The sequence below is a fragment of the Schistocerca americana genome, chromosome 8, assembly GCF_021461395.2.
Source record: "Schistocerca americana isolate TAMUIC-IGC-003095 chromosome 8, iqSchAmer2.1, whole genome shotgun sequence".
Taxonomy (NCBI): Eukaryota; Metazoa; Arthropoda; class Insecta; order Orthoptera; family Acrididae; genus Schistocerca; species Schistocerca americana.
The window spans coordinates 356,969,006-356,984,461 of NC_060126.1; the positions used below are offsets into that span (position 1 = coordinate 356,969,006).

The 15,456-nt window shown below is 41.0% G+C and overlaps 2 protein-coding genes across 3 annotated transcripts in view; one reads left to right on the forward strand and one right to left on the reverse strand.

The window, feature by feature from the left end:
* Nucleotides 1-8,329, reverse strand: part of LOC124544707 (gastrula zinc finger protein XlCGF48.2-like) — an 89,709-nt gene extending 81,380 nt beyond the window's left edge. The window contains exon 1 of the mRNA XM_047123352.1: nt 7,404-8,329. Coding sequence (XP_046979308.1) covers nt 7,404-7,959 — 556 coding nt within the window. The 5' untranslated portion in view covers nt 7,960-8,329. The remainder of the gene's footprint in view (nt 1-7,403) is intronic.
* Nucleotides 8,330-8,608: 279 nt separating this feature from the next.
* LOC124544885 overlaps nt 8,609-15,456 on the forward strand; it is a 79,983-nt gene continuing 73,135 nt past the window's right edge. The window contains exon 1 of one of the 2 annotated variants that reach the window (XM_047123615.1): nt 8,609-8,717. In XM_047123615.1, the coding sequence (XP_046979571.1) occupies nt 8,653-8,717 (65 nt within the window). In that variant the 5' untranslated portion in view covers nt 8,609-8,652. Of the gene's footprint in view, nt 8,793-15,456 lie in introns of both variants that reach the window. The other variant, XM_047123614.1, reaches the window with a different exon arrangement.

The window sequence follows — 15,456 nt, forward strand, 5'->3', positions numbered from 1 at the left end:
ATGGTGAAGGGTGCAAACAGAGTGAGGGAAAAAACAACTGTCTGTATGCCTCAGTATGAGCCCAATTTCTCATATCTTGTCTTCAGGGTCCTTGCATGTGATATATGTTGGTGGCAGTAGAATCGTTCAGTGGTCAGCTTCTCTGAATTTTCTCAATAGTGTTTCTCAAAAAGATGCTGCCCTCTCACCAGGGGTTCCCATTTGAGTTCCCAAAGCATCTCTGTAACACTTACATGTTGTTCGAACCTAACAGTAACAAATCTGGCAGCCCACTTCTGAACTGCTGCGATGTCTTCCTTCAATCTGACCTGGTACAGACTCGAAACACTCAAGCATTACTCAAGAATAGATCGCACTAGTGTCCTATATACGTAATTATTTGCAGGTGAACCACTCTTTTCTAAAATTCTCCCAATAAACCAAAGTTGACCATTTGCCTTCCCTACCAGTTTTCACATGCTTGTTCCACCTAATATTGCTTTGCAATGTTATGCCCAGATATTTAAACGACTTGACTGTGTCAAGTAGGACACTAGTAATACTGTATCAGAGCATTGCAGGTCTGTTCTTCCTCCTCATCCACATTAACTTATATTTTTCCACGTTTATGGCTAGCTACCATTCATCACACCAATTGGAAATTTTGTCTAAGTCGTCTTGTACCTTCTATCTTCTTCATAAATTAGATTACTACAATGTTCTTAATGTTTGAGGGTATTTTGTTTATCTCGTATATCTTATACACCTGTTGGAATGGTTCTACATCTACATGAATGTTCAGCAACTCTCTGTGAAGCACATGGCACGTTTCTTCAGCACCTTGTGACACTCTCCCATGGTTAAACAAACTTGTGACCAACAAAATTCTCTCGGGATTCCAGCCACATTATGTGGTTCAAAATCAACAAGCTTTCGGCCGAGTGTTCCTTAGCCACTGTCAAGAGGTGACAGCTGAAGGATTGCTGTTGCCATCCTTGTATGGTCGCACTGCCTTCAGTGACATCACTGGTGCTCGATCCAGTGCCACATATGGTAAAGTTTTCATTAACCAAACAATGGAACATCCAGGATGGAATGTAACAATATTTTTATTACAAATTTGCAGCGCTCAGTTCAACCTTCAAATGGCCAGGTTCCAAGTAGTGCTTAACTGGAGGCCCCCATCTTTATTGAGGATGTTTTCAGAAATTTTTATCTTGATCACTTCTTTTATGATGTTCTGCCAAAAACCATTAGTCTACAAAATATCAGATGTCTAAGCAAATGCAATACAGAGTATGTTTTCTAGAGTATCTTCCGCTAGTGCTCATTTCTCAGGATACCTGAGGCAAAAACACCTCTCATGTTCTATATGGCACAGTTCAATAGTACATACAGTCTGTCTGACATAAAACTGTCCACACCCACACAGTATCTTATATACTCCTGGTGTTTTTAGACAATTTTGTGTGGATAATTATATGTTGGACAGACTATACTTACTACTGAACAATGCTATCCAGAAAACAAGAGATGTTTTTGCTCATGGTATCCTGCGACATCAGTAGTAGTGGAACATGCTGAAGAAAACAGGCACTGTATTGCATTTGCCAAGACATCTGTTAATACACAGACTATTAGTTTATGGGACAGCATTATAAAAAAAGTGACTGAGATAAAAATTCCTGATAACATCCTTAATAAAGATGGTGGACTGCAGCTAAGCACAGTTTGGAACCCAGCCATCGGAACGTAGAAGTGGGGGCGGCATGTGTGAAACAACATTACCATTTATGGCTTTGGAGCAAACACCAGTGATGTCACTGAAGGTAGCGTGGCTGTATAAGGGTGACATGAGCAACTGTTCAACAGTCACCACTTCACAGTGGCCGAGGAGTGCTCGGCCAAACGCTCGTGGATTTCAAACCATTTGATGCAGTTCAAAGCCCAAGTGAATTTTATCATTATACATCACTGTGAAACTATGTATTTGTATAACCTTTGACTATTTGTACTGTACTTCAGTGTATAGGTTCAATATTGTCTTTTAGTCCTACTTGGTAAGGGACTCATCTACTTGAGCAATGTTCTAAGATGGGTGGCACAAGTCACTTGTAAGCAATCTCTCATGTAGAATGGCTGCAATTCCCTAATATTCTATCATCAAACTGAAGTCTGCCACCTGCTTTACCCATGTCAGAGCCTATGTAATAGTTCCATTTCACAACCGTACAAACTGGTACATACAGGTATATGAACGAGTTGACTGTTTCCAGCTGTGACTCACTGATACTGCAGTCAGAAGATAAAATTTTTTTTTCCATTTTATGAAGTGTGCAATTTTACATTTTTTAACATACAGGGTATGTTTGCTATTTTTTTTCATTTTATGAAGTGTACAATTTTACATTTTTGAACATACGGTTTGCAATCTTTGTCCCACTTTTAAATCTTGTTCAGATCTGATTAAATATTTATGTAGCTTTTTTCACAATAAGTCATTACAGATAACTACATCTCTGACTAATGTTTAAGGTTGCCGTTTTTGTCTGCCAGGTCATGGTCATTAATATACAACATGAACAGCAAGGGTCCCACCTAACATCCCTGGGGCACACCCAAAGTTACTTCTACGTCTGTTACTGACTCTTCATGCTATGCTACTGGCCATTAAAATTGCTACACCACAAAGATGACGTGCTACAGATGTGAAATTTAACCAACAGGAAGAAGATGCTGTGATATGCAAATGATTAGCTTTTCAGAGCATTCACACAAGGTTGGTGCTGGTGGCGACACCTACAACGTGCTGACATGAGGAAAATTTCCAACCGATTTCTCATATACAAACAGCAGTTGACCGGCATTGCCTGGTGAAACACTGTTGTGATGCCTCATGTAAGGAGGAGAAATGGGTACCATCACGTTTCCGACTTTGATAAAGGTCAGATTGCAGCCTATCGTGATTGCAGTTTATCGTATCGCGACATTGCTACTCGCGTTGGTCGAGATCCAATGACTGTTAGCAGAATATGGAATCGGTGGGTTCAGGAGGGTAATACGGAACGCCGTGCTGGATCCCGACGGCCTCGTAACACTAGCAGTCAAGATCGTGCAGCCACGTCTCGATCCCTGAGTCAACAGATGGGGACATTTGCAAGACAACAATCATCTGCACGAACAGTTCGATGACATTTGGAGAAGCATGGACTATCAGCTCAGAGACCATGGCTGCGGTTACCCTTGACGCTGCAACACAGACAGGAGTGCCTGCCATGTTGTACTCAATGATGAACCTGGGTGCATGAATGGCAAAACGTCATTTTTTTTTTTTTTTTTTTCGTTTGAATCCAGGTTCTGTTTACAGCATCATGATAGTCGCACCTGTGTTTGGCGACATTCGTCATCGCCATACTGGGGTATCACCCGGCATGATGGCATGGGGTGCCATTGGTTACACGTCTCGGTCACCTCTTATTCCCATTGACAGCACTTTGAACAGTGGACATTACATTTCAGATGTGTTATGACCTGTGGCTCTACCCTTCATTCGGTCCCTGTGAAACCCTACATTTCAGCAGGATAATGCATGACCGCATGTTGCAGGTCCTGTACAGACCTCTCTGGATACAGAAAATGTTCGACTGCTGCCGTGGCCAGCACATTCTCCAGATCTCTCACCAGCTGAAAATGTCTGGTCAATGGTGGCCGAGCAACTGACTCGTCACAATACGCCAGTCACTACTCTTGATGAACTGTGGTATCATGTTGAAGCTGCATGGGCAGCTGTACCTGTACACGCCATCCAAACTCTGTTTGACTCAATGCCCAGGCGTATCAAGGCCATTATTATGGCCAGAGGTGGTTGTTCTGGGTACTGATTTCTCACGATCTATGCACCCAAATTGAGTGAAAATGTTATCACATGTCAGTTCTAGTATAATATATTTGTCCAATGAATACCCGTTTATCATCTGCATTTCTTCTTGGTGTAGCAATTTTAATGGCCAGTAGTGTAGATAACATGCTTTGTTCTACATACCGAAAAGTCCTGAATCCAGACACAAATATCAGTTGATATGCCATACAACTGTACTTTTGATAATAAGTGAAGATGTGATACTGAGTCAAATGCTTTTTGGAAATTGAGACATGCTGCATCTACCTCTTCATCTTGCTCGAAAGGTTTCAGAATGCCATGGGTGATACGTATGAGATGGATTTCAAGAGATCAATGTTATTGGAATCCATGCTGTTTGGCATGGAGGAGGCCATTCTGTTAGACATACCTTATAATGTCTGAGATCTGAATAAGTTCCAAGATTATATGACAAATAGTTGTCTGCTACCATTTTAATTAGTTTAGATTAAATTTAGTTTTGTTCCATAGATCCAAGAATCAGATGATTCTCATGGCTGTGGAACATGTCAGAAAGCATAACATAAAAAACATAGAATGTTTGAATGTAATACTCATTTCCCTGGCCATTTTTCAGGAGACTGTCCAGAAGGAGACTGTCAAGATATGTGAATGCATTACAGTAAAATGGAACTTCTACTATTTACAAAATGAATACATTGTCAGAATGAAACATAGTTATGCACTTTTAATAACTTTATCATACACAAAGTATGTAATCTTGACTGTTGTGACCAAGTGCTGTCAAAACTGAAAACTAACAGGCATTTTTACTTAAGCTGTTATAACATTCCCTGTTAAGATCCATCTAGAGAGTAGAAGGAGCTGTCCACCAAAAGGTCTTTCAAATTCTGACTAAACTGTGCTTTATCTGAAACCAAGTTTTTAATGGTTGCTGGCAATTTATTGAAAATGTGTGTTCCCGAATACTGGACCCCTTTTCAGACCAGGTAAGTGACTTCTGGTCTTTATGTACATTGATCTTAATCCTCGTATTGATACTATGTATTGAGCTATTAGTTGGAAACAGAGACATATTATCTGCAACAAATTTCATTAAGGAATAAATATACTGAGAAGCCATGGTTAGATTACCAAATTCCTTGTCTTTGCACTATAAAAACTTTTGCTAAGTTTGACGAGTTATCTGAAAATATGATCCCATATGACACAATAGAATGAAAGTAAGAAAAGTATGCAAGTGTATTTTTATTTATAACGCCCACATCCGACATCAGTGGTATTGCAAATACAGAATTGTTTAGGAGCCTCAGCAGTTCTATGACATGCCCTCCCCCAACTGACATAGTTGTTGAGGTGTAATCTCTTCCTGTAGACGGGTGTGACCTGTTTTTCCTTTCAACTACTGGCCATGATTTTCTGTTTGGGGGATCAACTGTAGATTGTGGTTAAAAGAGAGGCCAACTCAGCCACAAGTTCAGTATAGAATCTAACAGGGATTCCATTGCACCCTGGAATTTTGTTGAGTTTTAGTAATTTCAGCTGCTTATCAAAACCACTGACACTAATATTTATATCAATTAATTTAACATTGGTGAGAGAATTAAATCTGGGCAAAATACCTGGATTTTCATTTGTAAATGAAAATTTTAAAACAGAGTTCAGCATTACTGCTTTTGCTTTACTAAAGTAAATTTCAGTAATTTTGTCACAGTTGGCTCTCCCAAGGACCTCAGTAATTTTGAGGGAACATGGTGTACTCTAGCAGCCTTGTTCCAACTTAGATCTCCCATTCTGTCAAATTCTTCTCACAGTCTCATATCTCCCAACTCATCTCTGTTTCTTTAGTATTGTCTTGACGTTCAAGGGAAACGAGGCTAAGACTTGGAAGGATGAAGGACTAACGTTCTTTATATGATTACATTTTCTGTTTTCGTTTGTAACTGTTTTCACTGTGCTATTACAATTCCGGCTTATGTGACACTGTAAATTATAAGATTCAATGTCATATTACAGCATGTCCATGTAGACCTGTGTCACCCATAGTAAGGTCTGCTGTTCTACTGCATTGGCCAGTGTAAGTGCGAGTTTTAGGAATGTAAGCACATGGTGAAGCGCTTCTCTTTCTCCAGCTCAGAAACAAAACATACACACTGTTAGAATTACATTATTGGCAGACAGATATTGTATACTCCCCTGCCTCCCACCTGCAGGTGAACAGCATCTATCCAGTCACTTGCTGCTCTGTCTGGTGTAGCAATAAAAGATAGTCCCTCGTTAACTGAAAGCTGAAGTTTTAATTTTCATGTTTAAAAGTCATTCATGCAAGATGATCACACAGACAAAGCCTACCACCATTTGACCACTGCACAGACTCCCATATGGAGAACATAAAAATGGGCATCACTGGCATAGGCAAGCAACTAAAAGGGTTAAAAACCAATAAGTCACCATGTTCAGATGGAATCACAATTCGGGTTTACAGAGAGTACTCTACAGCATTGGCCCTTATTTAGCTCAAATTTATTGCAGATCTCTCACGCAACACAAATTCCCAGAGACTGAAAAAAAAGTGCAGCTAACTCCTGGATATAAGAAAGGTAAAAGAATGGCCCCGCAAAATTACTGATCCATATCCTTAACATCCATATGCTGCAGTATCCTTGAACATTGTCTAAGTGTGAATACAATAACTTTGCTCAACACAGTAAGGCTTCTGTGGACAAATCGGCACACATTTAGAAAGTATCACTCATGCCGAACTCAGCTTTCCTTTTCTCATGACATCCTGCAAACCATGAATGAAGGGCAATAGTTAAACTCTATATTCCTAGATTAAAGGAAAGTGTTTGACATTATGCCCCACTGCAGGCTTTTAACCAAGATCCAAGCAAATGCAATTGCTTCCCAGCTATGTGAGTCGCTCAAAGACTTCTTTAGTAACAGAACCCAATATTTTGTCCTCCACAGCTTGTGTTCATCAGGGACAAGGGTGCTGTTAGGAGTCCCCAGGGAAGTGTGTAGGAAAGAACAATCTGATGGATAGTGTGAGTAGCAGTTTACTGATAACTTAGATACAATTTCTATTCGATGTGTTGAGTGCAGAAAAATGAAAGTTATTGCAGATTGGTAGGAAAAGCAATCATGTAATGGTGTGCTGCTTAAACAATCATGTCGACTAAATATCTAGGTGCAACACAGCAAAGCAATATGAAATGGGATGAGCGTGTAAGGATGATTGTAGGGAAGGCTTCAGTTTATTAGGAGAGATTTAGAATGGTGTAGCTCACCTACAAAGAATATCACATATAAGTTACAACACTTATGCAACCCACTCTTGGGTACTGCTTGAGTGTTTGGGATCCACACCAGGTAGGACTAAAAGCAGGCATTGAAGCAATTCAGAGGCGTACAGCTAGATTTGTTACCAATAGTTTCAATCAACATGTGGGGGTAAAATCTATTTATGTCGCCCAAACCAAGCCGACTTTCACCAAAGGAGTTTTGTAGCAATTCACGTAGACCTTGAACAGTAATTACTCACCTGGAACATGAACTGGTCCTATTTTCGGCATTGCTTGTAGCTCTGACTCCTCTGTCATTGTTGAGGCATTCTGCATGATCTTGACTGGCCAAACTCCAGTTGCTGGAGCTGCCACAAATGTTCGCCCTGCAGGTTGAAATGTCAAAAGTGTTGTTGGTGCCCCACTTGTTACTGCCGCTGGGTATGGGATGTTGATTGCTGCAAGAGCTCCTCTATCACCCAGTTGTTGCTGCATTACAGTCGGGATGTCCCCCATATTCACAAGTGCAGTACCACCGTTGCTGTATTTCTGTGATGGCAACAGATGCTCTGAGTGGTTGGACTCAGAACACATTCCTGGTGGCTGCTGAATGTTCGCTGCACCTGCAGGCATTGACTCAACTGATGTACTAGAACTCCCTCCATAAGACAAACTTGATCCGTTTGTGGGATGAATAAAAACAGGCTCAACTTGAGGGTTAGAGACGTGCATGGCTGCATTGCAGTGGAGCTGTTCAGTCTCGAGTTTGGGTTGCTGCTGTATCACAGGCTGAGTAGTAAAACTTGAAATACTCATTTCGAAATGTGTGGAATAGATGGTTAAAAATCGTCGAATTTGTTAGTTGGTCACAAGAAATAGAATGCGCAAAAACGTTAATGTTAATAAATTGTTTTGAAGATGGGAAACTCGTACACCGGTTCACATTAGTCTTGAGAAAGTTTATGTTTTCTGTTAGAGCGTCTAATGTGATCTTTTTTCGTTTGCTATACATTCAGGAACAAAGACTGATCCAGTTCTCGAATATATGTATTTTTAAGCTTAACATTAATTTCGATAATATTGATTGAAAAATATAGGTATGAGTCCGCTTCTAATGCTGGTGAAAATAGAACCTCTGCACTGGAACTTCTTAGAATAAATCACACACTTCGCAAGTTTGTAAACACTTTCCACAATAAACACAGCATTTCCGATAGCGTATTGTTTCTTTTTGCAATGGCGGATTATCCATGGTTACCAATAGGATCGCATGTAAAATTCGTCTTCAAAAATTCTTTATAGAAAATATACACTGTCGATTAAATATACAGTCAGTTTGTATTTCAATAAATATTTTCTGCATAATTTACTGTGAGCTATGTTTATTTGAATAGAGAAGTTTCACTTGTAACTCGTTTGTGTGATGTATGCTCAGTGGCTGCATGTTACCTAATCTGTGTGCGTTCCGAGATTTTAAAAACCGAATCGGACAGCCACCAGGAACTGTGAATGAATTGTAAAGTTATGAAGTATAATATTAGCCCACGCATGGAGCATTTGCGAAGGAAGAATCGGTACTTACTGCAGCAATTAGAAACTAATTCGGAATTGCTAGAAAAACGATTAAAAGCTCTTCGCCAGGAAGCAAGGTTCGGGAAAGATAGTTGTCAGTTTTTCTGTTTTAACTTAATTGTGTCATTAACTTTGAGCAACGATTTATAATAATTTTGATCTGTGTGATGTCTATGCCGTTGTTGTTGTATCGTTAAAAAGAAAACACTTATTTTTGTCTTCGCCAACTCCTTTTAAAGCTCTCCCAGTATAAGGGGAGTATACTTTCTTCACGATTAACTTGAGATCTTATCGTCCTTTTCAATAGCGCCATCTACTTTCGGCGATGGAATTTTGAAATGTAGCAGTATAATTTTGCTTTCACAAATTTCATTAGATACACCATATGATTGTACTTATGACAAGCGTTGGTGAGATACTGAGTCAAATGCTTTTCGGAAATCAAGAAACAGTACATCTACCTGGTTGTCTTGATCCAATGTTTTCAGTATGTCATGTGAAAAGAGTGCAAGTTGGGTTTCATGTGATTGATGTTTACGAAAACCATGCCGGTTGGCATTTAGGAGATCATTCTGTTAAAGATATTTGAGCTCAGAATTATGTTCTAATATTCTACAATGTCAAGGATATTGGACAGTATTTTGTGGATCAGTTTTACTACCCTTCTTGTAGATGGGTGTGACTTGTGCCTTTTTCCAAGAACTGGGCATGGATTTTTGTTCGAGGGATCTATGATAGATTATAGTGAGAAGAGGAGATAACTCAGTCACAAATTCAGTATAGAATATGACAGGGATTCCATCAGGGCAGTTCTCCTGGGGTTTTCTTTGTAAAGGAACATTTGAAAATCATAACAAAGATTTTGAGTGGGGATGTGTATCACTCTTGGCCAACTGTAGGATCCCACTTATATCTTCCAACCAAATCTTAACCTTGAGCTAACAGTCTGTACTAGAAACTGGTTTGGGCCTCATTTCAATACTGGAGGTGCACATATTGTCAAAATGCAGACAGTTTATACTTTTTCCCCCTCGTCTAGAATTCTAATTGGTGTTATGTACTGCAGAGTGATGATATTATTTTATGTGCTTCCATTTTAGTTAAGATGGCAAATCCTATCCAGTCTGGGGCATTACTCTTCTGTAGAGTTTAGTGATGCACGAGCTACCACTACACTCCATAAGAATCTCAACATCTACATCTATATGTACATAGATACTCCGCAAGTCACCATACGGTTCATGGTGGACGGTACAGCGAAGAACGACTGCCTATATACATCCACATGAGCCCTAATTTCTCATATCTTTGTGATCCTTATGCACAGTACATGTTGATGGCAGTAGAATCACTTGGTAGTCAACTTCAAAAGTCCATTCTCGAAATTGTCTCAATAGTGTTTCTTGAAAAGAACATCATCTTCCACCCAGGGATTCCCATTTGAACTCCCAAAGCATCTCCATTACAATTACATGTTGTTCAAACCTAATGGTTACAAATCTAGCAGCCTGCCTCAGAATTCCTTCAATCTCTTCCCTCAATCCTATGCGGCACGTATCCCAAACACTTGAGCGGTACTCGAGAACTGATCGCACCAGCATCCTGTATGTGGTCACCTTTACAGGTGAACCACTCTTTCCTAAGTTTCTCGTAATGTAACCATTCGCTTTCCCTATCACAGTTCTCACATGCCCATTCCACTTCATATCACTTTGCAATGTTATGCCCAGATATTTAAGTGACTTGACTTTTTCAAGCAGGACACTAGTAATACTGTATCCGAACATTACAGATATGTTCTTCCTACTCATCCACATTAATTTACATTTTTCCACATTTAGGGCTAGCTGCCATTCATCACACCAACTGGAAATTTTGTCTAAGTCATCTTGTATCTTCCTACAGTCACTCAACCTTGACACCTTACCACACACCACAGCATCATCAGCAAATAACCGCAGATTGCTGCCCACCCTGTCCACCAAATCATTTTTGTGTATAGAGAACAACACCTTCCCTGGGGCACTCCAGGTGGTTCCCTTGTCTCTGATTAACTCTCGCTGTTGAGGACAGCGTACTGGGTTCTATCACCTAAGAAGTCTTCGAGCCACCCACATATCTGTGAACTTGTTCCATATGCTCATACCTTCGTTAACAACGTGCAATTGGACATCGTGTCAAGTGCTTTCTATAACTCTAGAAATATGGAATCTCCCTGTTGCCATTCATCCATAGTTCTCAGTATGTCCTGTGAGAAAAGGGCAGGCTGAGTTTTGCATGACCGATACCTTCTAAAACCATGCTGATTCGTGGGCATAAGCTTCTCTGTCTCAAGAAAGTTTATTATATTCAAACTGAGCATATGTTCAAGGATTCTGCAGCAAACAGAATTTAGGGACACTGATCTGTAATTTTGTGGGTCTGTTCGGTTACTCTTCTGGCATATTGGCGTTACATGCCCTTTCTTCCATTTGCTCAGGACTTTATTCTGGTGGGAGATTCACAATAAATGCAAGCTAGGTAAGGGCCATGCCATAGAGCACTTTTTGTTAGGCTAAATTGAACTGGGATTCCATCTGGACCTGGTGATTTATTTGCTTTCAAATCTTTCAGCTATTTCTATGTACCAGGTATGCTTATTAGTATGTCATCCGTACAGGCGTCTGTCAGATTGTCAAATGATTGTATGTTTGTACGATTCTCCTGTGTGAATGGTTTCTCGACTGTCGAATTTATAACGTTTGGCTTTTGTTTTAATATCTTCAACTCCCACATCAGACTGGTCAACAAGGGACTGAAGCCTGACCTGCTTAGTGATTTTACGTAAGACCAGAATTTTCTTGGGTTCTTTGACAGATCTTTTGCTCAGATGTGACGGTGGTAGTATTTGCATACTCATGCATAGATCTTTTCACAGACGGATAATCTCTAGTAACCTTCACTTTTTGTCATTTGTGTGTTCGCAACAGCCTCTGTTTCTTCAGCATCTGCCAAATTTCATTATTAAACCATGGTGGGTCTTTTCCATCCTTTATGTGCTTACCTAACTCTCCAGACCATAATTTACAATCTGCTTAAACTTTGCCCATAGTTCCTCTTCATCCATCTTACTGTAACTAAGTGGTGCCAGCTCACTGTCTGAGATGCTAATAACTACTTATCAGCTGTATGTAGCAGACACTCTCTTGTAGCCTTCTTGACTAATTTATTAACTTTAACAATCATAGTTGCCATACCAGCATCATGATCACTAATCTGTTTCTATACTAACATTGTTGATAAGGTCCAGCCCCTATGAAGCTACATGGTCTAAGATATTTCCATTGTGTGTGGGCTGCTGAGCTAGCTGCTCAAGACAATGTCCAGAAAATGTGTTGAAAAGTATTTTGCACATCTGTCTGTCAGTACCCCTGTGATGAATCTATAGACATCCCAGTCTGTACTTGGCAAGTTAGTCGCCTCCAACTAATATTTCATGACCTTGGTATTTAAGTGCTACTGACTGTAGACTTTCTTTGAATGACTTCAGAACTGTCACAGCAGAATCGGCTGGCCAGTAAAAACATTCAACAATTAATTTGGTTTCAGCTACACCTGTCATACATGACCATATGACTTCACTCAACTTCAACCTCAATAGAGAGAATATTTTTGCCAACTGCAATGAACACTCCCCCTCATATGGCCTCTAATGTCTTTCCGATATATGTTCCATTACTCGTTAAATATCTCAGAGCGTTCCACTTTTGGTTTCACCTATCTCTTGGTTCCAAGAATAAATTGAGTGTGAGAACTTTCCAGGAGGGCAGTAAATTCAGGAGCTTTATTATGAATACTTCAACAGTTTACTGATAAAATGGTGCAGTCCAAGTCTCTTTATTCTGATCACTGTTTGTCTTACCCTGCTGCATATCCACTGGTGAGTGTTCATCAGAGCACCTCAAACTACTGCTTAGCCTCAAAAACCTTCATGTGCACTCCACAGGTACTCTGCTACCTGAATAGCTGCTTATTTTGTGTAGTGCACATGGTGATCTATCTGGGGGAATCCTACAAATCACCACACAATAACACATGTCTAGAAATCTGCAGCCAAGACTGTCACAGAGTTGACAAAGCTTTTGGTTGAGACTCTCCGCTTGGCTCCAAACCAAAGGACCGTGATCAACTCTGGGAACGATGGTGCAAATTGCAAGCATGCCATGCACAAGGCCAGCAGTCTTCACCACCTCTGCCAGTCGCCTATACAAACTGATAATCACCTCAGAACCAATGTGAAAGGCTTCGTTGGTGCCAACATGAGTCACAACATGCAGATGACTGTACCCTGCATGCCCGATAATGACAGGCAAGGCCGCCTCCACATCTTGGATGAGGCCCTCTGGCAGACTTACTGAGTAGACGTTGGCTTTCTGTTGAGGCCTGAACACTATCCCCCTAAGGGCCTTCAGAACATGTCTAACATTGGAGTTCCCAGCTCCATGTCACTTGTAAACCCCTCCCTCTGCGTGCCTGCTTGGACACTGCTGAAGGAGCAGCCACCTGTCCACTCACAGGTGAATGGTGAATGGGTGAGGCCAGGTGGCCAGTCTCCACATTGGCCCTCTGCCTCGAGTGCTACACACCCTGCTGTGAGGGCAGATACACCGCATCAGGTTCACTAGAAGGTGCCTCGGAAGCAGAGCCCATGTGCAAAACAAATAATATCTGAGGTATCCCATGCGAAGCGCCAGATTCTTTGCCACTGCTGCACCCCGAGGCAGCAGCCTGAGGGTGACTGACCATAGCCAAAACTGTCTTCAGCTGTTTGCGAATTGTGGCCAGTGTCTCCTGCATATATACACAGCATGCACACATTCTAGCCATCCTAACAAGAGTAACTGCTGAAGTGAACTATGAAAGCAGACAATTCTAGATAAGCAACTTACTACCCTCCTGATGTGTCACCAGTGGATGCTGATGCATTAATGAGCTACATACCTGGCAGTTCAGTAACTATTGCACTATGGACTGAATGAATTTACACTTACAAAAACACGATATTAAACTCCTTGAACAGAAAAACACGCATAACATTTAATAAATACACTATGAGGAAAACACAAAAAAAGATAAAAACTCAACTTGCTGCTCTGTAGTTGTGCTCATATTCATATATCGACCAAGAGCTGAAGCCTGACTGGTACAGAGATTAATTTTTCACTGGGACCTAATATTGCAAACAGGTGAGAGGCAAGGGATCCACTTCACACGTGCTATATATTGAGGCAACCAGATAACAAGGTAGACACTGGCACATTCATCCTCACTTTTGAGAGGGATTCACTTATGGATAAGGTCAGAATTATGTATTGTTGCTGCAGTGTGAAGCAGTATTTCCCATCCCTGATGCCATGTTTTAAATGGCAGTGTTTTGGTTCTATGCCATCCTGGTGTACATACAATCTGATTTTTAGAGATTGTGGCCAGCCCCTTCATGAAAATTAACGGTGTACACTACCACCTCTCTTTGTAAATTTCAGGAACAGACACCCTTACTGATCCCCGAAATGTGCTAAACTACTCAAGCAAAGCAAAATCCAGGAATTGAAGGTCACAGATATTTCCCCATATTTTGAAACTTGGAAAAATATGATCATTTGTAAACAGTGATAATGATATGATTTCCCTCTCTCCCTCCTCCCCCCCCCCCCCCTTTCCAATATCAACATCTGGTACTCGCACAGATAAATTCGTTCATGGGGGTGATAGGCCCTCCCCTCTCGCTCCTGTGGCACAATCTTTGGGAACCACTTCCCTTCCCCAGACAGACAAGCAGCTTCCTCATCTGATGTATACCAATGATAAAGCTCCCTCTTTGGAACTCTCTCCCAGGAAATGCGCAAATCAGAGCCCAGCATCAGCCAGTGGTTGAAGGAGCAGTGGGCTATGAGACCCAGAGCTGCCAACTCTTCTTCCATTCCTACAGCCCTCACAGGAATCTTGACTGCAAAAGATTGTGAAAGAGAAGAAGAAATCTCCAGAGAAGGCTTATATGAAGGTTACAGATATCTCCTCATTGTCAGTCTTGGAACCAATTTTCATTGATGTGTTTCCATCCCACCAGTGACTGACATTGATCCTGGGGCATGACCTGTCCTCCTGATCCCTCCACGCCTAACCAGGACACCCTCAGCATGATAATCCAATGAAACTGCAATAGATATTACTGTCACCTGCCGGAACAACAACTAATTTTGTCTTGTTTTATAATTTGTGTTGCTTTCCAAAAACACACTTCACTCCCAACCATTCAAGGTTACTGCATGATCTGTCTGAATTGTACTGGCCCTGGGAGAGCATGTGGGGGTGTCTGTACATCGGTTCACACAGATGGCATCAGCAAGTTGATTCCCCTCCATACCACGTTGGAAACATGTGAGTGCAAAAGATCATCAGCGATCACAATTTGTAATATTTATTTGCCTATAGGCAGGGTATTTATTGCCTTGCATGACCATCTTGACTCAACACCTCTTCCGCTTTTCACCTACTTGAGAATTTCAGAGTGCAAACTCCTTTTCGAGAATCAACAATTTGTCTGGCACAGGCTTTCTGATTTACCAGCTTCTTTCAGATCTTGGTATGTCTCTCTCTCCAATGACAGAACTGCTACCCAGCTCAGTGCCACCCATGGCACTTTCTCAGCTATCCACCAAGGTTGAGAAAACCTGGGTAATTCTTAAAAACCCACCCCTATGG